At 32.0% G+C, this 24,345-nt stretch overlaps 2 protein-coding genes and 1 pseudogene across 4 annotated transcripts; 2 read left to right on the forward strand and 1 right to left on the reverse strand.

Annotated features, from left to right (window-relative positions):
* Positions 1-296: 296 nt before the first annotated feature.
* Positions 297-2,030, reverse strand: LOC123898409 (annotated as a pseudogene).
* Positions 2,031-10,459: 8,429 nt separating this feature from the next.
* On the forward strand, positions 10,460-15,478 carry LOC123897226 (GTP-binding protein OBGC, chloroplastic). Of its 3 annotated transcripts, none has more exons than XM_045947778.1 (7): positions 10,460-11,539; positions 12,327-12,600; positions 12,799-13,090; positions 13,197-13,356; positions 13,539-13,647; positions 13,887-14,035; positions 15,093-15,478. In XM_045947778.1, the coding sequence occupies exons 1-6, from the start codon at positions 10,587-10,589 to the stop codon at positions 13,980-13,982; spliced, it is 1,884 nt and encodes a 627-aa protein (XP_045803734.1). In that variant the 5' UTR covers positions 10,460-10,586; the 3' UTR covers positions 13,983-14,035; positions 15,093-15,478. The 3 variants fall into 3 exon arrangements, with proteins under 3 accessions (XP_045803734.1, XP_045803733.1, XP_045803732.1); XM_045947777.1 differs by having other exon boundaries at positions 10,474-11,539; positions 15,090-15,478; XM_045947776.1 differs by having other exon boundaries at positions 10,489-11,539; positions 15,102-15,478.
* A 7,508-nt stretch (positions 15,479-22,986) lies between these two features.
* LOC123900102 (ethylene-responsive transcription factor ERF086-like) lies at positions 22,987-23,841 on the forward strand. Its single transcript, XM_045951419.1, has one exon. It carries the CDS (start codon positions 22,987-22,989, stop codon positions 23,839-23,841), a length of 855 nt encoding a protein of 284 aa, XP_045807375.1.
* Positions 23,842-24,345: the final 504 nt, after the last annotated feature.

Raw genomic sequence — 24,345 nt, forward strand, 5'->3', positions numbered from 1 at the left:
TTGAATTTTGAATTACCTAAATCTCTATAGTCTATCCCCTAAAAAAATGGAGATCTACATAATATTTTAGGATCTTCTCGTGACCCAATTTTAGATAATTGTGACAATGATAGAGAATGTTAGCTATAAGGAGTTTTCAAGGCAACAATGACCAATGTGTACTATGTGACTATGGCTGCTTGATCCTTGATGGAAAGGGAAAAGTAAAAACAGACACACACAACATTGGTGATAAAATAATACTAGAAAAGAATATAATGTACGTGTCAATAAAAGAAAACTAATCTTTTCATAACTTGATAACATCTTTAACCTTAGTGCCATCTTGGTTGAATCCAGGTACCATTCAAGTGTTCTCTCATATGATGAAAATTCACCACTTCATCATTTTCAAATGTGTGGTAGTTATTTGTTTCTAAAGAATAAAACACAACACTCTTACCATAAAATCTAGGAAAATAGATTTTGTTTTCCATTCCAGGAATATTTGCCACAGCAGAAAATGATGTTTTGCCAACAAATATCATATGATTTTTCAAGCTTTTAACTTTTATCCATGTCATTGTTGACTCATTTAACTTGAAAACTTGTAACCCTTTTGCAAATGGACTCTCGAATACTGACAATATATTGCCATCACATTCAACTAGAAAGTTGTTGAAGCAAGTGCTACACGGAGCTTGAAGCTCCTCAAGTACTTTCCATCTTATATTTCTTCTTGTTACTTCTATAACTGCCAACTTTCCTGTTATGCTAAGAAAATAAAATGATCCATTATGAATGGCAGGACTTATGTTGTAGTGAGGAAATTTCGTGTTTTCAAATGTAAATTGTCTATAACCTCTTTTCATAACATTTATATATGCTATGGTGGAAGTAGGTAATTCTTTAACCAACTCAACGATCACACATTTAGAAGAGGTTGGGGAATCTGACATGCCAAAACATCTGATATTCCGTATTTGTTTATCCCTAAATGGAAGTGGTAGCACTTCTTTAGTAAAGGGGTTGAAGAAAACTTGAAAGTCTTTGTTGTTATCATCAACCAGTAATAGCCAACCATATTTTGAATAACAAATTTCAGAATTCAAGTTCCATCGTTCACCTTGAGGATAATTTATGATGTTTTTGTAATCGAGACCATGCTTTGGATGCACAAAAGTGAAGACCTTGTCCTTCTCTGAGAACACAAATAAAGGACACATTGAGAGATCATCAAACCTTGACATGGTAGAAGATGATCTCCATTGAATCTGTGGTGCAACTAGACGAAGGCGTTTATTGCAAGCTCGAAATTGCAAATAAGCAAGCACATCGTTAATATATTTTGCAATCACTTCAACCACGTCTAGAGGAAGTTCAGATTTATTATGAGCTTTATCCCCAGCATCCTTTAAATAGACTGCATCAGATTTACTTTCTTTTTCTCTAATTTGATGAGATTTTCCTATTCCTTCTTTTAGTGTACCAGTCATCCTACAAGAAACATATACGTTAAAAACATAATCAATATATATATCCACAAACACACACAAACATATATAGGAGTAATATATTCATAAAACAAATGAGTCAAAAAAAAAAAAAAAAACTAAAATACCCTGTATCAGGCATGAACCATCTCGAATAATACAAATTTTCCGGTAAATTGGAGAAAGGCCGAGAAGTCACAATACTTTTCTCTTCAATGTTGTAAATATAAACATAATTGCAGTTCTTTAAGGCAATGTAGATGCGTCCTCCTTCAGTTTCTGGATTAATGGTTTGACAAGCAAAGGCCGGGTCAAGACTAGATATAAAGAACACTTTATCCTTAATGTTTTCCGCCTGTTCCCAAACCCTTTGAGAACAATCAAATTGGTAAACAAAAACTGCAGTAACCCTATCTGGTTTATGCGAAATTTCTATTCGAAATAGTACATTGTTGGATCCAATCAAGCGACTTACAACTTCCTCACAACCATGAGAAAATGGTTCATGTTTTACCATAGGATCATGTGTGCAGTTTATTGAAAAACCATCAGGTTGAAGTTTTTCAATTACAACAATAATATACCCATTCGAAATACTCATTCCTGCATACAAGTGACCATTACAGTAAACTGGATCCTCAAAAATGGTTTTACTTTCCCCCAAAGCAGCCATACCCTTCATGGATAAATCCCACACAATGTCAGTATAAAAGCACCTTTTAGTCCATTGCTTATCTCCAAGTTGATAGTAGAATATTGAAGGGCCATCTGATGAAAATAAAAAAATGGTGCATATTTCATCATTTGTAGTTGGAGAGGATGACAAAATGCAATCACCATAACTAGAGCCATTGTGCCTTAGAGATGGGAGTAGTATTTTCTTAAGGTTAAATGGGTTCCAAAGAAACAAGTTACTAACATGTTTTGATATCTTGTTTTCCAAAAGATACCAACCATGTTGTGCAGTAAGTGGCCTTGCGCTTAATGTCTTGTTTAGAATATCTACAGAGTAGGACTTGGTTGGATCTGATATGTTGCAAAAGGTTTGAGTAGTTAAGACTTTAGGAGAGAGATACAGAAGCCAAGGTTTTCTCTCTTCTTCCATGAGGTACTCTCTATTTCTGCATGACACAAGAAATTAAAATAATTGAACGAACGAATGTTGACATAAAACTGAGTTTAACAATAAATTTAAATCTAAAAACAAATTCGGTATAAAATAGAAGACTGAACAGGATAACTTATTAGCCCACTCAAATTAGCGCCAGAGATAATCGAACCTCAGACCTCAAGAGGAGCAAATTAGGTAGCAAGGTACAAGACAAAAACAAGAATCGAACCTCAGACATCAAGATAACTTTTATTGTATCTTGTTTGATTTGAAACTGGTTGTGACACTGAACAAATTAGGTAGCAAGGTACAAGACAAAAACAAGAATTTTTGTTCTCACCGAACCACATGATAAGTTTTTGTCCACGGTACAACTATAAAAATACGAAAATATTCATTTTATTTTCGAATATAAAAATATTATGAATTGGTACCGAGTTGAACAATAAATTTAAATCTAAAAACAAATTCTATAATCAAAAGATTTTTAAGTTTTAGGAATTACTTTTAAGATGCAAAATATTCTTTTTTTGAGAGTATTAAAATCAATTTAAATTATATTCCATCAAAAGTGGAATCAAACATACATATGAACCTATTACAAAGATTGAAAATTGAAGTCATTCAACTACTCTTGAAAATAATAACTAAAGATAATGATTATATATCAAAATAAATATTCAGTTCAGAAAAAGGTAACAAAGTTACAAATAGGAAAACCTTGAACACGTACGTTGAATGGAAGTAAGTAATCCCTTGCTCTTGCAAATCTGTTTAAGAAAATAAATAGGAAAACCCTAATTTCTTTTAGCGTGAATTCGTTGGTGAGAAAGCATATTTTCTTTTAGCGTGAATGTTTTTTGTTTAGAGAATAGAGAAAAAAAAATTCTTCTTATATTTTAAAGTTTAAACATGGTAACAAACAATCCTTAAATAATTTGATCTCTATCGATCCTATCCTATGTATAAGGAGAAAGTTTTCCATTATAAAAAATAAATAAATAAATAAAAGTTTTATTTTATTTTTTTTGTTGGTTACTAAAGGAGCCAAAGAGGGGGGAAAATTCTTCGCATATTTTAAAGTTTAAATGGTGTAACAAACAATCCTTAAATAATTTGATCTCTATCGATCATATCCTATGTATAAGGAGAAAGTTTTCCATTATAAAAAATAAATAAATAAAAGTTTTATTTTATTTTTTTTGTTGGTTACTAAAGGAGCCAAAGAGGGGGAAAAAATTCTTCGCATATTTTAAAGTTTAAACGGTGTAACAAACAATCCTTAAATAATTTGATCTCTATCGATCCTATCCTATGTATAAGGAGAAAGTTTTCCATTATAAAAAAAAAAAAAGTTTTATTTTATTTTTTTTGTTGGTTACTAAAGGAGCCAAAGAGGGGGAAAAAATCTTGGCATATTTTAAAGTTTAAACGGTGTAACAAACAATCCTTAAATAATTTGATCTCTATCGATCATATCATATGTATAAGGAGAAAGTTTCCCATTATAAAAAATAAATAAATAAAAGTTTTTTTTTTTTTTGTTGGTTACTAAAGGAGCCAAAGAGGGGGAAAAAATTCTTTTTTTTGAGAACCAGAGTTTTTTTTTCACATATGATTAACATATATTTTTAAACTATACGATAAACTAGTGGCCAAACGAACACGTTCCGTGCCCGTTTGTGTGATCCACAGTTTCTATTTTGCTAACATATATAAATAGTAAACAGTGGTTTATTATAAATTTGATTCACATTTAAACTAATTTGTGCATTTTTAGTTTCCTTCAAAATAAAAATTGTAATTTATGTGCATTGGTCCACACCATAGATTAGTAACACATGTAGATATATATTTATTATCGATTATTGGTCGTCTTTATTTAACTTGCGATCGATTTTCAAATTATCGAAGCCAATTACTCTTGAGAACGTCAGGGTTAATACCAGTATCTATACCCTATAAAAAAATTGATAATAAAAAGAATTATACATAAAATAGAAAATTTGTCTGCTTAAAAATTACACTTAAATTTGTAAATAATAATATCTATGATTGGACCATGAAAGAAGATGAAAGGATTGTAAATAATCTTATATCTTTTATATATATAGGGGGCTGCTAACTTAGACCAAGTTGGGTCTAAGTTAGCAAGGTGCACCTTTTCAGTTGGACCAAAATACCCATTCTTTTTAATTAATTAACCAAATTACCATCAATGGACGCGGATCCAGTGTCGCGCGCGTACCGCAGTACCATGGTTACAGGCTGTTGATTTCCATCAGACAGCCAAGATCTGATCTCATCAAGACTGTCTGATCAATCAGACAGCCCAGATCATCCGAATCCATCAGATTCCAGCGCGTGCACCACACTGGATTACACCCTGGAGAGAGAAGAATCTACTTTTAAAAGCAGGACACGTGTCGCTGTCTGATTGGCTGGGCGTGATTTTTTTCCATTTAATACTTTGAACTCAATTATTTCGTTGTAAATTAATTTTTTATTTATTTTTTTTATACCAAAATTCATAATTTTTTTTTCTCTACAAATAGAGACTTGGTTTGTTTGATTTGGACACAGAAAAAAAAACCCAATTTTTCACTACCTTAATCTCATTTTTCACTACCTTACATCAACTCACTGAAACCATTCTACCAGCAAAATGGTTTCAGATTACAACTCTCTGAAACCATTGTACCAGATAAATGGTTTCAGAAGCAAACACAATTAATAAATTACTCACTGAAACCATTCTACCAGTAAAATGGTTTCAGAATACAACTCTCTGAAACCATTGTACCAGATAAATGGTTTCAGAAGCAAACACAATTAATAAATTACTCATTGAAACCATTCTACCAGTAAAATGGTTTCAGAATACAACTATGTGCAACCATTCTACCAGTAAAATGGTTTCAGAAGCAAACATTAGTTTTTAATTACCGTTTTATCTCATTTAATTAACTAAAAATAGTTTCAGGTCTCCAAAAATTTCATAAAATATACCAAAAGTTCCAGAATATTATCTACTATTTTCCTGGTATAATGGTTTCAGTGAGTTGGTTGAGTGGTTCGTGTTAAATTACAACACACAAGTAACGTATTTAGTAGACAAAAAATGAGATTAAGGTAGTGAAAAATTGCGTTTTTTTTTTTCGGTGTCCAAATCAAACGAACCAAGTCTCTATTTGTAGACAAAAAAAAATTATGAATTTTGGTATAAAAATAAAAAAATAAAAAATTAATTTACAACGAAATAATTGAGTTCAAAGTATTAAATGAACAAAAATCACGCCCAGCCAACCATTGTGTGACACGTGTCCTACTTTTAAAAAGCAAATTTTTCTCTCTCCAGGTTGTAATCCAGTGTGGCGCAGGCGCTAGAATCTGATGGATCAGGATGATCTGGGCTGTCTGATTGATCAGACAGTCTTGATGAGATCAGATCTTGGCTGTCTGATTGAAATCAACGGTCTGTAACCATGGTCCTTCGGTACGCGCGCGACACTGGATCTATTCTTTCAAAAATTAAAAGAATGGGTATTCTGGTCAATTGAAGAGGTGCACCTTGCTAACTTAGACCTAACTAGGGTCTATGTTAGAAAACCCCTATATATATATATATATATATATATATATATATATATATATATATATGATGAGTAATGAGTAAAAAAAATACATAATTGGCTTAAACACTATCATTAAAAGATACAAAGAACCTTTAAATAAGAGCAAAATATTTTCCATAATCCATACTTATAATCCAAACTTGAATTCATAACATTATGAGGTTGTGTATGAACTTTGACTTACCAAATTAAATGCTTTACTCTTTTTCTCTTCATTGTGACTTTCATTTCTTTCCTTCTTCATTTTTCCGGTAACATAAAAGACATGTATATAACTTCTATTTGATGTGGTTACTATTTTATTTAGCCATTTTTTTAGCCAGCATTGTGATTATTAAATCTATTTTAGAACTTCTGTAAAAAAAAAAAGTTAAGAAAACATAGTCACATAAGATTACCATGAAAACAATTACATCAAAAATTAAGAAAACAAAAATTTAACATGATTCTTCGATGATTTCAATCTTTATCTTTCAAGCATGACTATAGAATATGTAAACGCAACAATAAAAGCAATGTTAAATGCATACACAATGATATCTAAACAAAAAGAGGAAATAAACTTTGAATTAAAAAAAGAAGGCAAATAAAAAATATGATTTAATAGCATTAAAATACATTGAAATAACAAACTTTATGTCAAAACCTTTGTGGCTAATGTGTGCATCTTTCAAAGTTTGTCGTTTCTTGCATAGGAGAATTGAAAAAACAATATTAAAACCCAAGATAATTAACAAATTAGGAGAAAAGTTGTAGTGGTTACTAATGTATGCAAATCTTCGGAAGAAAGTATAAGATAACGTACATTTCGGCACGGTTGTTCCTACCCCCTCCCATTCTGAATTGATTTTTGTGTTTCATGTGATTCTTCATTGCATTTGTGCCTATAATCACAAACTTTAAAGGTAGTACCCATTTCTAAGAAAAATGGAGTGAAACAATTAGTAACAAAAACATGTTGAATTTGGTCTTTATTGAAAGTAGAGAAACCAAGCAAAAAGAAATTAAGATTTTAACCCATTGGCAATGAAAAAATAAATAAGAATGCCAAATTCGGGTATGAAAAAGAAAATTGGAATAATAAAAAGATTGTCAAATCCTTGTAGTTACAACATGCCTTTGTAACAAATTAAAAATGAAGCATAGAAGTAACCTTAATTTGTTTGTAATTTTGTATATAGAAACATTGTATTCTTCCGTCTTCCCACTCTCTTTATATGAAGTCTGCAAGAGAACATTAATTTGTGAAACAATCAAAGTACACGTCAAATTACACAAAAGAAAGAAAACACACACTTAGAAAAGGCTAAAACATAACAAAAATTAATCAATCATAATAAAATCTGAATTGAATAAAAAGATTAACAAAAAAAAAAACCCATGATTTTGAAGGCCAAGTTGAGTTTAGATGTATGTAGAAGAGAGAAAAAATTAGAATTTACCTAATTGTGTTGTTTCACAGTGAGCGCAATAACTCTTCTCTCCCCTTTATGATTGTTTGAGTGGTTACCTTCCTTTTTTTTTAGAATGTTGTTATTTTTTCCTTTTTAAATAAATTTAAAAAAAATTGTTTGAAATAAAGGGTAAATTTGGAAATAACAAAAGAGGCTACACCAAATTTTAAGTTTCCCATTATTATTGGTAATTTTAAGTTTTCTTCATATATTTTTAAACTATACAATAAATTTAACCAAATAATGTACTCCCTCCATTCTTTTTTAGAATAGTAACATCTAGTTAATGAAGTATATGCATTTTATTTTTCTATTATACTTTTATTTTAATCTACTAATAAATTCCTATTTTTTTGCACATACTTTCTTTTTCCAATAAATTTAATATATTATGTACAAAAAAAAAACAAAAATTTAATATGTTATGTGTACCCAAAAAAAATTAAAAAAAAACTTTAGTTTTTCTAATATATAACATTAATTAGTTTTATTAAAAAGATAAGAGTAATTGACAAATGGTATAATTGACCAACATATAGGCAACTCTTCATAAAGAGTTAGGATCCGTTGACACCAGGTGTCAAACTTTAATTTGATATCAAATCTCAACCGTCTATTTTTATTAATCAAAGGCTAATAAATTAGCCCACGGTAGTACTATTTACTTTTGATGACATGGAATCTATCTCTTAATATAATTCAATTTGAAAGCTTTTATACAAAAAAAAAAAATCAAGTTGAAAACGTTATCGAGTATTGATTCTATAAATTTTGTCATGCTCCATCATCGCATGCACTTGTTGGTTAATTCCCCATATGGATTGCAAAATACGCAGACAAACATATATAAAATTCATGAAAACGATTTCAATTAGGGGAAGGTAGTGAAACTTAGGGTATTTGGATGAGTTTGTTTCAATTGGTAATTTTGTGGTAATTAGTTTTTAAATTGAGATTTTAGAAAGAAAAAAAAAATGATTGCAAAATCAGCCTCAATGAAATTAAATGGTATGGCTATCTGGATACGAATGGGGAAGTGACCGTGTAGTTGAGAATTGGAGATTGTGATTCCATGGTTGGTTTTTTTAAACTTTGTTGGTCGACGCCAAAACTCACAGTAGAAAAAACAAAACGAGCTAGTGTGACGATTAGGTGTAGTTTAGGGATAAAAGAACACACAAGATAATATAACAAATAATTAATTGCGGATCCTTGGATTAAATGAAATAGATGGTTAAGATTTGGTGTTAAACTTTAGTTTGATACCTGATGTCAACGGATCATATCTTCTTCGTAAAAGTCCTTTTAATTTTAGTTTAATAATTTTTTGTTCACATTGATTTATGTGTCGATACCACATTACCTTCTATTTTTGTTGTCTCATAAGTTGTCAAAATATTGGTTGGTTCAAATAACACACATCTATAAATAAACTAACTTCAAGTGGTTTGGGCTTTTGGAGGTAATGCCGAGTAATGTAGGGGCGATGTTCCTTTCTTTTTCTGATGCTCTCAAAGCATCGAAGCAAGTTCACAAGTGATGCTTTGGCAATTGCAAGCTGCTTGGGTTATATGGAGAGCTAAGAATGATGCAATTTTTGCTCATAAAGGTTATGATGTGCGAGAGGCGGTTGAGAAGATTATTTGTACCTATTCGACAAATGTGGGTTGAGTACCGTTTGTATTTAAAAAACTTATATATACGAATGTATGTATTTTTGGAGTCTTTGTGCTCAACGATACATCTTTCCCTCGCCCTACTTTTTTTATAATGATATGTTTTTAAAAGGGTCTTTGGGTTTAATGTTTAGGGTTTATTATAAACTCTTATAGAGCTATTAACTTTAAATTTTCAATTTAAATTAACACAATCTTATAAAATTAACTTATAAGGCGATAATTATCTCACTTCATAGTTGTCCCAAGTAGATAAAAAATTATAGACTTAAATATCACATTAGGAAAATTAAAAAACGTTAAAGTAAAAACAATTTTTTTAATATATTTTAGGGATTTTAAACTTTATTTTTTGGTTTTGGTCCTTCAATAATTTTTTTTTTTGTTTTGATCATTCATTTGCCACATCATAAGTCGTTAAACACGTCAGCATGTCACGCCATTAGCATTTTTGAGACGGCAGATGACGGGAGGGACAAAAATCAAAAGAAATTTGACATGCAAGGAGTGTTTTAATAAAAAACATACAAAACTAAAACAAAATAACGGGAACATACATAGACTAATGTGATATTTAAGCCAAAATTATATATAAAATGTTTTTTATGATAAAAATGCTCTCTTAAATATAGTACATTTAATACCATAAAAATTTTAATTTTAGTTTTGTAAAGACTGAACTTTTTTTTCCTTAACAAGTGTAAACAAAAAAGTAAGTATCTAAGGACTATTTTGAATTAATTTATTTTTGAGCTTATACGAATAATTTATGTAAATAAATAAATTTTTATATATATTATTATATGTTTTCAAGATAGTTTATAATTTTAATATTTATTTATATAAACTATTTTTATAAATTTAAAAATAAGTTATGTACCAAAAAAAAAAATTATTCCCTCCATCCCAAAACTTTAATTTTTTTGGAGTTTGCATGAAGATTAAGAAATGATAAATAAAGTTATTTTTACGTTTACTTTACTAAAAAAAATAAAATATATTTAATATGTGCATTGATTTTTTAAAAAAGACTAAAAATTTAGTATGGATGTACAACCACTTATTTTAAGAAGATCCAAACAAAATCTTTAACTATGGTTATGTTTATGACATGGAAATGACAACGTTGCATTTCAACACGTGTGTTTCTTATCCAACTGTGCGTGTTTCTTATCTCAGTTCACAAATGTAGTTCTGTTCTGTTCTGTTCAACTACGTCTTGTTCCTTTCTCACCAAAATGGCAACTTCAATCTCACCATGGTTCTCTCCCATTTCTATATCTTGTTCCAACACACGCAACCGTCGTTATCGTGTACCCGCCCGCACCAAATCTAAATCTCCTCCCAACCCTAAACTTAACTACAGCCACAACTCCCCGCCGCAACCTCCACTCCTCTCCGCCGGCGACGCCATTACTTACACCCGTCTCCCTCTCAAGGAAGATTACTCATCACCCTCATCTCCTTCTTCATCAGAAATCAAACTCTCTGATTCAACACCAATTCATCAATTTCTCTACAAACTCAAACATGATAATGATAAAGAAGAAGAAGAAGAAATTAATGCTAGTTTTGAAATTATTGTCGATTCTGATTCTGAAGACGATGAAGAATTAGGATTTACGGATGAAGATGACGACGACGAGGAAATTGACAATGAGGATGAGGAGATTGATGAAGGTGAAGAAATTTGGAGCGAGGAAACAGAGGGTGAGGTGAAGGAGAAAGGATTACCGGCGGTAATGCGATGTTTTGATCGGGCGAAGATTTACGCGAAAGCTGGAGATGGTGGCAATGGATCAATGGCATTTAGGCGGGAAAAATATGTTCCATTTGGAGGGCCGTCTGGAGGTGATGGAGGGAGAGGTGGTAATGTGTATGTGGAAGTTGATAGAGGTATGAATTCATTGTTACCGTTTCGAAATGGGATTCATTTTCGGGCGGGGAGAGGGTCACATGGTGCAGGTAGATTGAAGATTGGTGCTAAGGGTGAAGATGTGGTGGTGAAGGTGCCACCTGGGACTGTGGTTAGAGAGGCTGATAAGGATGAGGTTTTGTTGGAAATGGTGTATCATGGACAGAAGGCTTTGTTGTTGCCTGGTGGTAGAGGTGGTAGAGGGAATGCTGCTTTTAAGTCTGGGACTAATAAAGCTCCTAAGATTGCTGAGAATGGTGAAGAAGGTCCTGAAATGTATGTGAGTGAGTTCTCGTTTCCGCTTTGTTGTCATTTGTCAATGATAATAATTCTTATACACCGTAATATATATCATGTGCCATTTTAAAGAACTGTTTTAAAAACTGAACTAGACAATTTAATTGTTTGAATCTTGAACTTACATTGTCTACAGTTCGGTTATTTGAAATGTTTTGTCCTTGTTTAAGTGGTTTAAAGTAGTTGGGATATCATCTGGAGGTCATGCCGGTTTGATGTCCAGTTCGGTTTTTGAAGCATTGCTTTGAAGTGTGTTTTCTGGGAAATCGACCCTGTGCAGGAAAGTCAATGACTTTAGTGTATTTTGTGAGAAAGAATTGTGTGTGTGTGTGTGTGTGTGTGAGAGAGAGAGAGAGAGAGAGAGAGAGAGAGAGAGAGAGAGAGAGAAAAGAGAAAGTAATTTAGGATAGAGATAGAGAGATAGTCACGATGACTTTGCTGCCGTTAAGGTAGAGGACTGTATCTGTGTTTTTGATTTGGTGAGTTCGTTTCGTGGTGCACTGTGAGTGGCATTACAAGTTAGCATATGGGTTGCTTTTATAGTTTTTAATTTTGTTCTTCTAAGATTGTATTTGAGAGTTAAATGTCCATCATCGATGATGCATGGCCATGTTCGAAACTATACTTCATTTTTGTCTGAAAGAGAAACTAGTTTATACTTGTTCGAGATTATTGGATGTTTCTTTTGTTTTCGTGAATCTGGCCTTATTTTCAAATTATAAGCGTCTAAGAATGCTGGTTGCTTTGATGCTGGCCTTATTTTCAGGTGGTTGGAGTTAGAACTTAAGCTTGTTGCAGATGTTGGTATAGTTGGTGCTCCAAATGCAGGGAAAAGTACACTTTTGAGTGTTGTTAGCGCTGCTAAGCCAGAAGTGGCAAATTATCCCTTTACAACACTGCTTCCCAATCTTGGTGTTGTTTCATTTGACTATGATTCAACTATGGTAGTGGCAGACCTTCCGGGTCTTCTTGAAGGAGCACACCGAGGTTTTGGTTTAGGTCACGGATTTCTGCGACACACTGAAAGGTGTTCTGCACTGGTAAGCACTTTTGATCAACATGTTCGCAACATTTTTGTTCATTTCAGTTATAGATTTTAAACATTGCCACAGTGTCTGCCTATTTAGGTTTTGAGTATGATTTTATTTTTCTGCACGAATCTTCTGGTATTGGTAAGCATGCTATTTTTCTCACCTTGAAATTTGCTGCTTAAAATAAGTGTTTACGTTGGATTTCAGGTACATGTTGTTGATGGTTCATCACCACAGCCAGATCTTGAGTTTGATGCAGTTCGTCTAGAGCTGAAGCTATTTAATCCTGAACTAGCTGAGAAGCCTTTTATAGTTGCTTATAATAAAATGGATCTTCCAGAAGCATATGAAAACTGGGAATTTTTCAAGGAGAAGTTACAATCTCGTGGGATCACACCTTTTTGTATGAGTGCTGCCAAAAGGGAAGGTACTCATGAAGTTATTTGTGCCGCTTATGAGCTTTGGCGTAAAAATAAAGAAGCCAAGGAGGAATATGAAGGTTATAAGTTGTTTTATGCATGTTTTATATATTATTGTCGCATTACCTGAATACTCTTCTTTCTGTAAAAACTTTTTTGCATTTGGACTAATCTCACCTGTTTCAGATGGACAAGATATGGTAAACATCAGTCATGTGGCTCGTACATTACAGAAGCAACGAAATGCTTCCATTGGTGATTTTGAGATTTTTCATGACAGCGATTCAAATGCTTGGAACGTAGTTGGATCTGGACTGCAACGTTTTGTCCAGATGACAAATTGGCGGTAGGTTAAAGAGTAATAATGTGATCAAGAATACTCGTCCTTACATGATTTTTTTTCCACCAGTTTGTTATTTTATTACATGTTAAACATGCTTTACTTATTAAGGCTGGAGCTCCATCCTCCACTTTATTGCAACCTCGACTCATGGACAGTCTCATGGAAACCGTTGAATCTTTTAACAGGTATGTTGATTCAGAGAAAAGGTTCCAAAATGTCCTTGAGGCTTGTGGTGTGTTTAAGTCTCTTGTGAAACTTGGGGTAAAGGAAGGTGACAAAGTCATTGTTGGAGAGGTATATCTTTTATTTCTCTTCAGCATTTCTCTTCACTGTAATTCTTGCTAGCATGATTAATGAAGCAGTTAGCATGTGGTTGATTTATTGAATGAAATTTAGTTGTCAGTAAAGGCGGAACACTATTGAATGAAATTTACTTATTTGTAACGATTCATCGTGTAGTCTACCCGTTTTCTCTACAATATTTATCATTCCATAATTCATACTCAATGACTATTTGTTCTGCTATGTATCAGATGGAGATGATATGGCATGATTCCTCAGACAAACTTGGTGCATCAAAGATGAAGAAGTTGTCCTCAGATTCAGTTAAATGGCCTGAATGGAAGTAATGCCATTCTATTTTGGCGCTTCTAGCTCCATATGTACTGCTACTACAAAATAGGTAAGGACTAAAGAGAACCTTATTCTCACACTTGTTTCGCTCCTTGCTATCTCAATGAAACCTGTCAATAATCTAATTAAATATAGTAGCAGCATTAACCATCGTTTCTTTTATTAATCGTATAACAATTTCCTGGAACATTTGTACATAACGGCATTGGCAATATAACAACTAATAATGGAGAGATGAAAATTGAAAGCCTTTTCTTCGGTTCTCTAACCTTCCCTGATAAGGTTTTTGCTGTAGTCATTACTATTTCATTTTAGTTTATGAGTATGTATTTTGAATACAATCATTGGTGCATGTTGTAGTAATTGACGATAGTTTCAAACTAGGGATGGCAATTTGACCCATACCCAGTGGGTACCCGCAAAAATTACCCACAACGGGTAGGGTAAAAACCCGCATTTTGGGTACGGGCACGGGTATGGGTAATTACCCGCAAAAATGAACGGGTATGGGTGCGGGTACGGGTACCTTAGTACCCACCCCGCCCCATACCCGCATAATATATATTTATTTATTTTATTTATATTATTATATTCTAATATATGTAAATCAATTTAAAACAATACAACTCTACTAAACTATTACATATTTTTAATAAAAATATTTATTTATAACATAATATAAAAATAATGTGAATATTTAACATAAATATGAACTTTAACATAAAGTTAGTAATAATTTTGTTTATAATTTTCATTAGTCAATATTAAAATCTTTGAAATTTTTTTAATTCTATTAAAATTATATGATATTTTATAATTGATCAATTTATTTTTAGTAAAAATGCGGGTAACGGGTACGGGTATGGGTACCTAGGTACCCATAGGGTATGGGGACGGGGGCAAAAGTTGTTACCCACGCGGGTATGGGGATGGGTACGGGTATTTTTTCAATCTGCGGGTATGGGGATGGGTACTATAGTACCCTACCCATACCCTACCCATTGCCATCCCTATTTCAAACTTTTACTTTTAGCTTTCGTTGAAATATCAAGATTTTCAGTTAGGGTTCTTGAAATTTCTGTTTACTGCTCATTGATGAGCAGCAGTTAATGCAGGAAGCAAGTTCGGTCAAAATGAGATGACATAGCTAAGGACAAAAATTATGAAAAGCTGCCTCGAGAAGCATAACGGTAAAGCATACAAATTGCGCGCTTGTTCGGGATGGCATGATGTTCGATGCATTCACAATTTCAAATTCGTTATTTAACCAGAAGATGAAGTCTTCAGTTGCTGCTCATAAGTGAGCTAGGCAAGATACAGTCGTAAGGGCGCACATCTTACATTATTTTTAGAATAAATATGTAATCAACAGAATAGAATAAAATTGTTTGTGTAATTTTATGATGAATTGTTGTAAGCTGTAACATTTTTGTAATAGAATGTAAGTTGCATAATTTGTTGAAATTAGGGTAAAAATCAAATTTGAGTTTCACCTGAAGTCATGGTAAAAGTGTGTATTGTATTTTATCTTTAGAGTTTATAATGTATCCAAAAGAACCATTCAGAGACTACAAAAGAAGCTCTTTGAATTAACATGACATCACAGACACCATTCTTAATATTAGAATAACTTAACAGTCTTCATATATGAATTAAAGAAATATGATTAATATTATTATTTTTTTCATATAGTGGTTAATATTACTCCCTCTAGTCCTTAATATAAGATAGACTTTACTTTTTAGATTCATTAAGAATCTAATGTATATAGTCTATAATATGGACTAAATACATTAGATTCTCAATGAATGTAAAAAGTAAAGTTTCTTATATTAAGGACCGGAGGAAGTATTATTTTTTGCAATTTATCCTTTTAATATTCCCTCAGTGACACTTTATAAGTAAATTTTACCTGTTCAGGTTCATTGTATAGTTAATGCATCTGGACAATATAGTCAATAGATTAATTATACAATGAACATAGGAATGTGAAATTTGCTTATAAAGCGTCACGGATGGAGTATGTTAGAATTGTTGAAAAGTAGAAAACTCACAATTTATATAGAAGAAACAAATTTCATAGTTTGAATATATTCTCTCCGTTCAGATACATTAATTATACGATGAACCTAAAAATGTGAAATTTGCTTATAAAGTGTCACGGAGGGAATATATTCAAACTATAGTTGTGCGACCGAGTCCTTCGGCGTCGCGACACCTCCATCCCATTCCCCGAAAAGGGCGGCTTAAGCGGTCACTAATGACCCCCTTTAACACCGCGACATGCTTTGATGTTCTAAGGCTTGCAGGTTTGCATATATGTTCTTTTCGCGAGATTTTTTTTTTCATGTTTGTGAATTTGTTTGCTTGCTGGACCCTTTTGGTTGCTTATTCGATGATTTGCTGTGGCAGTTTTGTCGGATTGTTGCGGATCTCCAGCGGACTGGGTTCTTTCAAAACCTGTAATGTTTCTTCTAAAAAAAAATTTTCTACCCCAACAATCTTCACTTTACCCTAACAACGATATTTGAAAATGACAAATATACCCTCATATATAATGTAAAACTGAAAAAAAAAATCATTATTTACCCTAGTCAAACAAAGTGTACCGGTGTGAGTTTGGAATTTTAGGAAAAGTAAGTGTAATTTTACATACCGGTACACTTTTTCGAAGTGTGCCGGTTCGATTTCTTCACCGGTACACTTGAAAGAAAGTGTACCGGTATGCATATTCTTCACCGGTACACTTAAAATCGTTTGATATGTTATTGAGACTTATGAAAATTAATGGTTTATGCATTTTTATTGAATATCATTAATCTTAACATATCTCAAAAACATATCGAACGATTTTAGATTTTTATAAAACTTAGCATAGATGATCTATAAGATATAAACTTTCAATCCAACGGTTGATTTTATAAAATTTGTATTCGTTAAAGCGTTATTGAGCGGTGTAACAGTACTCAAATGTTACACCGGTGTAATTTGATCTCTCCCATGTATATAAAATGATTGTTGAAATAAAGTTAATTTTTTTCCGTACACTATTATTCTTTTAACCAAACGAATCCAAAAAGTAAATTAGTATTTTAAAAGCTAAAAACCAGATTATGTTGTGAACTTTGGGTGCAAAGTGTGGTATTTGAACATATATGAGCTGAAGAAGGAGACATGTTAGAACCAAAAGTAGCTTACTAAGACATTTTTGTAACTTAAACTTCATTAATCTATTTTTCGTCAAAGTCCAAGTAAACATATTCATCCTTTAACCCTAAATGCCGGAGGTCCTTAGAATAATTTTAAAAGAAATTGTTTTGAAGAATGTGCAAAATTCTCTTCTAAGTTCTAACTATGAAAGTTAGTATGTGCCAAAATCATAAGAGAATGCCAACTGTTCCCATATCTAAAAGAAGACTGCCACTTTTTATATAAATATTCTAAATTACCTTAATTGGAGAATGTTAACTTGTGCCCTTAAGGCACATGTTAAGGAAACAAAAATAGAAATTATTAAATGCTAATTTGTGCATTTTGACTTTTGAAGCATTAAATTTCTTATATCATTAAATGTTGAATTTCTATTTTGGTATATCTTAACATGTGCCCTAAGGGCACATGTTAACAAGACCCTAATTTTAAAGTATACCCTCTTTGACAATATAGATCTTGAATTTAGCAGAATGTACTAGACTCTTATAATATATATATGGGTATGCTAACTAGTGCCCCGGGGCACTAGTTAAGGAACTAAAACGAGAAAGAAAAGAAAAAAATTGCATTGAAAAAATAAAAATTTAAACTTTTAAAATGTTGACTTCACAAGTTTCAAGATAATATTACTATCTTTAGTTACCTTAACCTAGGGATGACAATGGGTAGGGTATGGGTAGGGTACTATAGTACCCATCCCCATACCCGCGGATTGAAAAAATACCCGTACCCATCCCCATACCCTCGTGGGTAACAACCTTTGCCCCCGTCCCCATACCCTATGGGTACCTAGGTACCCATACCCGTACCTGTTACCCCGCATTTTTACTAAAAATAAATTGATCAATTATAAAATATCATATAATTTTAATAGAATTAAAAAAATTTCAAAGATTTTAATATTGACTAATGAAAATTATAAACAAAATTATTACTAACTTTATGTTAAAGTTCATATTTATGTTAAATATTCACATTATTTTTATATTATGTTATAAATAAATATTTTTATTAAAAATATGTAATAGTTTAGTAGAGTTGTATTGTTTTAAATTGATTTACATATATTATAATATAATAATATAAATAAAATAAATAAATATATATATATATTATGCGGGTATGGGGCGGGGTGGGTACTAAGGTACCCGTACCCGCACCCATACCCGTTCATTTTTGCGGGTAATTACCCATACCCCTGCCCGTACCCAAAATGCGGGTTTTTACCCTACCCGTTGTGGGTAATTTTTGCGAGTACCCTCTGAGTATGAGTCAAATTGCCATCCCTACCTTAACCAGTGCCTCGGGGGCACTGGTTAGCATTTTCCTATATATATTGTGAATGGTGTTTGAATTTTTTTTCTCTACTATGGAGTCGATGAAGATCGAATTTATGACTTTATGCATATTATCCAAATATTTCACCATTAAATCAAATATAGTGGTTCAATGATGTTTGAATTTTAATAAAAGAAACTTATGTGAGACTTAAAAAGTATATACTTTTTTTTCTTTTGTCAAGTAGTTGTAGCTAGAGTTTCAGATTTTAATGTGAATGTGGCAGTACCGGAGATCGAATCTCAGCTCCTACATATTAATTCTCACAGAACAAATTCTTAATTATTTTAATTTAATCTATGAGTCTTATAAGCCATTAAATTTGATCTAATAATAAGAGATTTGAATAGTATGCTAAAAGTCTTGGGTTCGATCTTCAGCTCCGATATAAACAAGAAAAAAAATCTATGAGACTTATATTTAACTAATGGAGTAACTAATAATACAAAAGCTACACATGCTTAAGTACAAAGCAAGAATTTCTTTTTGAGAAACATAGCGTGAGGGAGAAAGCTATCTTTTTGTGGCTTTGTTTTACTATTAACCTAAAAACTTCATCTATTTTAGGGATATGTAAATTACCTTGACAAATGTACTTTCCCAACCCAACTTCTAAGCTCACATCTTTTGATATATGCCTTGACTAACCTTTCCTTGATTATAAGCTTTATAACTTCAATTTTGTTATACCTTATCTCAAGTCAATTTTTAGTTTTACTATGTGTTATTCTATTATGGTGTGTCAAACTTGTGTTACATTCACATGGGCCCAAATGGGGCTTAATATGTGTATCTTTCGGCTCCTTGAAATCTTTAGTGGAAGAGTCAAGGGTCTTTAGTGTCTATCCAAACATGTTTAAGAAACCCAATGATTAATTAATCATGTTATCTTATTTGAATGCTATTCACTTCCATTTTACTAATTTTTGTGGTTCATTCTAAATTTATATTAAACATATATATTTTATTTGAATCCTATAAACAATTGTATTCTATTTATTGCATATTTGATCTTTTGATGTTGATGTTGGAAGAGAATTTTATAGTATTTAAGTAGAGATCATAGATAGAGGTACGGTATTATTCTTAACGGAAAATCAATGGTGACACCAGCAGATATATGACATGCTATTTCCAATGCCATATGGAATGATTTTGTAGAATAATTAAAGAGATTAAAATTAAGCTGTTAAGATCTATATATGAATCAATAAAAGTGTGGTCCACTAATAGATTTTTGGTTTTGTGGAGTAGTTTAGTCCAAATCAATTTGCATGCTTCAGTTAAGCTTTTGGTTGCCCTTTTTGACTACCTAAATTTTTCTATTGGATTTCGAAGATCAAATATTCATGTCTCTCATAATCAAACTTTGTTGTTAAAAATTGCTCAAAGGTCATATTATCTACAAGGTATTTAAAAATTATCCAGCTTAAATATATAGCACTTGTATCAAACTAGGTTTGGTTATATGCTCTAGTTTGTCTGGAATTTAGTTAGATTTAATTCAAATTATTAATTATAAGACAAGATAAGATGATGATGATGATGATGATGATGATGATGATATCCAATCCAAGATGTTTTTGCACATGATGAGATAGTTAAAAGAATATCCGATCTTACGGCATCAAAGAGCTAAGCTTCCATGTTAGTTATAGTACTAAGTTGTTGTTTTGACACTTTCATAAACCAACTTCATCATTTAATAAGCCATTAGAGCTTAGTGAAGAGCTAATTAATTAAGACTATGCGCTGGATCTACCTTGATGCCAGAACTGACCCCCGAATCAGATTAAACTGGTGGTGAAAGCCACATAAAAAAAACTATGGTCAACTAAAACAAGCTATCAGTTCTGTGAAAGATATATAATTCCATAAATTATTAGACTTGAAAATTCTACCATCATGTAAAGCATATTTGGGACAAATAATGAAGAATTTTAACAAATGCCTCTTTCAGTAACGTTTTTCTAATTTTGTATTGCGTACAAAAAATGGTTTATGGAGTCTACCGATCCAAACTAGACAAATAGAAATGCTGAAATTAGACTGGATTATCATCTATTGGACTGAATTAACTTTTTTTTTAACCTAATTTGTTATGGATTGAGTCTAAGCCCAACTCAGGGACGTACTTGGCCCATTTAAACGTCGAGCTCAACCCAATAGTGTGTTGGCCCAATGCCACACACTCCTGCTCAACGGCCGTAGAAGACAATCCTTTTATAGAAGACAATCCTATATATATTCTTCTCATGCAGAAGAGTCGGGTAATATCAGTTCTTACTCTAAAACCTGAACTTCACACAAATTTTAACTTACGCATCGGATTATTCACATGTACAACCCCTATTCACCACCACGGTACTGAAGAGAAGCGCTACCGGCCATCAGATAAGATTACTAATTAATTAGGTGTGGGAAAAATAGGGATATGAATATCAATATACTTTATGTAGTGTGGGGTTGTTTCCAATCTATGATGCAAGCCAGGGAAGACTCATACATACAACATTTAATTCTTAGATAATTTTCTGTCTGGTCAGAGGTAAATTATTACTTATAACTGCTCCCTTTGAAAATCATGAAAAAAAACAACAGCTTTCAATGCAATTTGGTTGATTATTTTGCCTTAAGAGTTTCACATGTACATATTATTACATGCAGCTGGTATATGACATGCTAAGATAACTAGATTAGTACCTCCAAATTCAAATGTTTACAGTTTAAGACAAAACCATGCACTTGATTTTTCTTCTTTTGGTTCCCTTGGGTTGATTCCAGCACAAATATTGTGTTTTCACCAAATTTTTAGTCATCTAGAAATGTTATCCCAAAATGTAACCAATCACTACCTCATATTTGGATTCTCTTTTATGATTTGATAATCATAAAATGAAATCTGACTTATATTTGAGTTTTTTTTTTTTAGAAGAATAATTTGAAAAAAAAATATATATATATATATATATATATATATATATATATATATATATATATATATATATTTAAAATAATTACACATGAATAAAAGGCAAATGGGTAATAAGTTGCGCCGCTAATTTTAATTTGAGTTTTGAAAATAATTTTAACTTGTAGTTAGGATTTGAATTTTTATCGGTAATCATACTAGTCGGTTCAAATGATTGAACCAACAATATGATAGTAGTTTGTTAGTTGGTTCAAGCATGGTTGGTTCTTAGTCTGACTCTGATCCCTGATTCAACTACGGTTAGTTCAATCGATTCCTATCTTTCTATTTTATTTCTAAAAAAAATACTGTCAGATTAACATTCTCTGAAACCTACTGTCAGATTAACATCTATGAGGCCTAGCTGAAAAACAAAATAACAACAATATAGTTATAGGATCAAGACATTTTTTAGTGTATATTTTGTTTTCAATATTGTCTCTTCACTCTCTTGTACAGAGTTTACCAGGTAGATTTTCATGTAGTATGTTGATTAACTATTCAGCTTGTGGCCTTTTACAAATGACCCTGACACACACAAGATTCAATTTAGTCAATCTTGATCATATCCCAATATATACCTCTGATGCAATAATTGGCTCACTATGTTTTACATTGTTTATTGAATAATTATTGTGCATATTCCTAAGATACGAAAAGTAACACGTTAATTGTCACTGTTGTTAAGTATGAAGAAAATGACTGCTGTAAAAATTAAAAGTACAGTTTGTTGAGCTTGAAGTAATTAAAAAATAAATAACTTATTTACACTTTTAGTCTTTCTACATAACCAATGTGCAATTTTGAGCTATTTAAATATCTAGTTGTTAGATTATATCTCTTTTTGTCGTAAAATTTTAACATTTGTTTCGGTTGAAGTAAAAGTCGTAACTTCATAAGTCTAAGTAACACGTGGTTATGAATTAAAGTATATGCCAGAAGTCTATTTAATTTACATGGTCATTGTCAAATAACCATCTAATTTTAACAATTGAGATGCATAAAGAATTTACTTCGCGCAATTGAAACATGTCAAATTTGTGCAGATTATATTTCTCATATATCTCAATTGTAAAAATTTTATGGTTATCCGAAGGGCCAAGTAAAATTAAACAATAATAGTAAAAAAGACTTTGAATTTGTGTTTGGTCAATCTCTAGCATTCCTTGAGCTCTTGATTGGTTTGATATTTAATATATTTTTCCCTTTCTAAAAAATAAATACAACAATAATACAATATATTAAAAAGTGTAATTAAACATAAAAATAAAATTCCAAACATAGGTGAAAAGGGGAGACATGTTTTCATAAAAAAGACATCTACAAAATGTCCTTTTCCTTCTCTCAATGATCAAATCAGTGTCTTTAAAAGACTTGCCACAATTTCCATTCTATTCTAACCTCTCTAGAATCTCTTCTCTTCACTTCACTTATCATATTTTTCTTCCCTTAGACACTTTCTCACCATTTTCTTAACCATGTCAACTTCTAGAACCTCAAACACTTCCCTTAAAGGACATTACCATCCTCATAATCAAACTCAAATAAATCTATCTCTTCTTAAACGAAACACGTCGGTTTGTAGCGAAAAAAGAGGGAGAAGAAAACAAACAGAACCAGGTAAGTTTCTTGGTGTAAGGAGAAGACCTTGGGGTAGATATGCAGCTGAAATTAGAGATCCTAGTACTAAAGAAAGACATTGGCTTGGAACATTTGATACTGCTGAAGAAGCTGCTTTTGCTTATGATAAAGCTGCTCTTTCAATCAAAGGTAGCAATGCTAGAACAAATTTCATCTATTCTACTGAATCTGATGAAACCAATCTTCACAATGTTGTTACTTCTTTAGATGTTCAAAAAACACAACCAACCAATCAAATTGGAGAACAGAATTCTTCTCATTTGAACAATTTGAACAATGAAAATCTGTTTTTCTCTAATGATTATAATAACTCAGGATATCTTGAATGCATTGTTCCTGTTAATTGTTTCAAACCAATTTCCAACACAAACAATTCAAACTTTGATCATAATAGCAATGCAAATGATGTTGATTCCATTAGCACAACAAATTACTTCATGCAGGATCAATCATTTTTTGATCACTACACTCCATTCTCTCAAGAATCAATTAACATTGACACTGAAATTAATGACGGAGTATCATGGGATTGCAATTACAATGAACTTTCAGCTATTTTTAACAAACCACTAAGGAGTAATGAAAGTCCAAGCTATGGACTAATGACAACTCATGATGTTTCTTCAACTACCTATTCTTCGCCATCATATTCTTCTTTCGGCGATGTTGACATGGGATACTCACTCTTCTGAGGACAAAGAGTGTCCTCAGAAGACAGCAGTTGTGGAGACCGGTAGATCTTTTTTGAGCTCTCTTTATTGAAGTAGCTTTATTTTCTAAGAAAGGGGGACATGGATTTGTTGTTGTCAAACAATGACGCAATTCCACGAGGTAATCAATCATAACCGTTGATTTGAGATCGGACGGTTCAGATTTAAAATACAGTTTTATAAAGTAAAACGATCTCAGCGTCTGAGATCAGTTATAGCACTCTTTTGTAACCGCAGGAAATCCGTTTTCAAGAAAGGGTGTGTGTTAGAGTTTGCTTTTTGTGTGCATGTGCATTAATCATCTGCATGTACTTAGTACGTTGTTGTAACTTTAGTCTAATATCTATAAGAAGTAACAAGTCTTTTTCTTTCTTTTAATTTGATTAATGAATGAATGAAAATGAATTAAACACATGGGGTGAAAGCACTTTTGTGGTGGTTATATGATGTTGAAAAAATAAGACAGGACCACTACTATAGACTGTT

This window comes from Trifolium pratense, linkage group LG7, assembly GCF_020283565.1.
Source record: "Trifolium pratense cultivar HEN17-A07 linkage group LG7, ARS_RC_1.1, whole genome shotgun sequence".
In the NCBI taxonomy this organism is placed as follows: Eukaryota; Viridiplantae; Streptophyta; class Magnoliopsida; order Fabales; family Fabaceae; genus Trifolium; species Trifolium pratense.

Excerpts from the sequence above, each read along its gene's own strand:
- LOC123900102 (XM_045951419.1), top strand. The coding sequence starts at position 22,987 with ATGTCAACTTCTAGAACCTCAAACACTTCCCTTAAAGGACATTACCAT.
- LOC123897226 (XM_045947778.1), top strand. The coding sequence starts at position 10,587 with ATGGCAACTTCAATCTCACCATGGTTCTCTCCCATTTCTATATCTTGT. Across the intron at positions 11,540-12,326 it reads GGTGAAGAAGGTCCTGAAAT|GTGGTTGGAGTTAGAACTTA; the intron begins GTATGTGAGTGA and ends CCTTATTTTCAG. Across the intron at positions 12,601-12,798 it reads CTGAAAGGTGTTCTGCACTG|GTACATGTTGTTGATGGTTC; the intron begins GTAAGCACTTTT and ends GTTGGATTTCAG.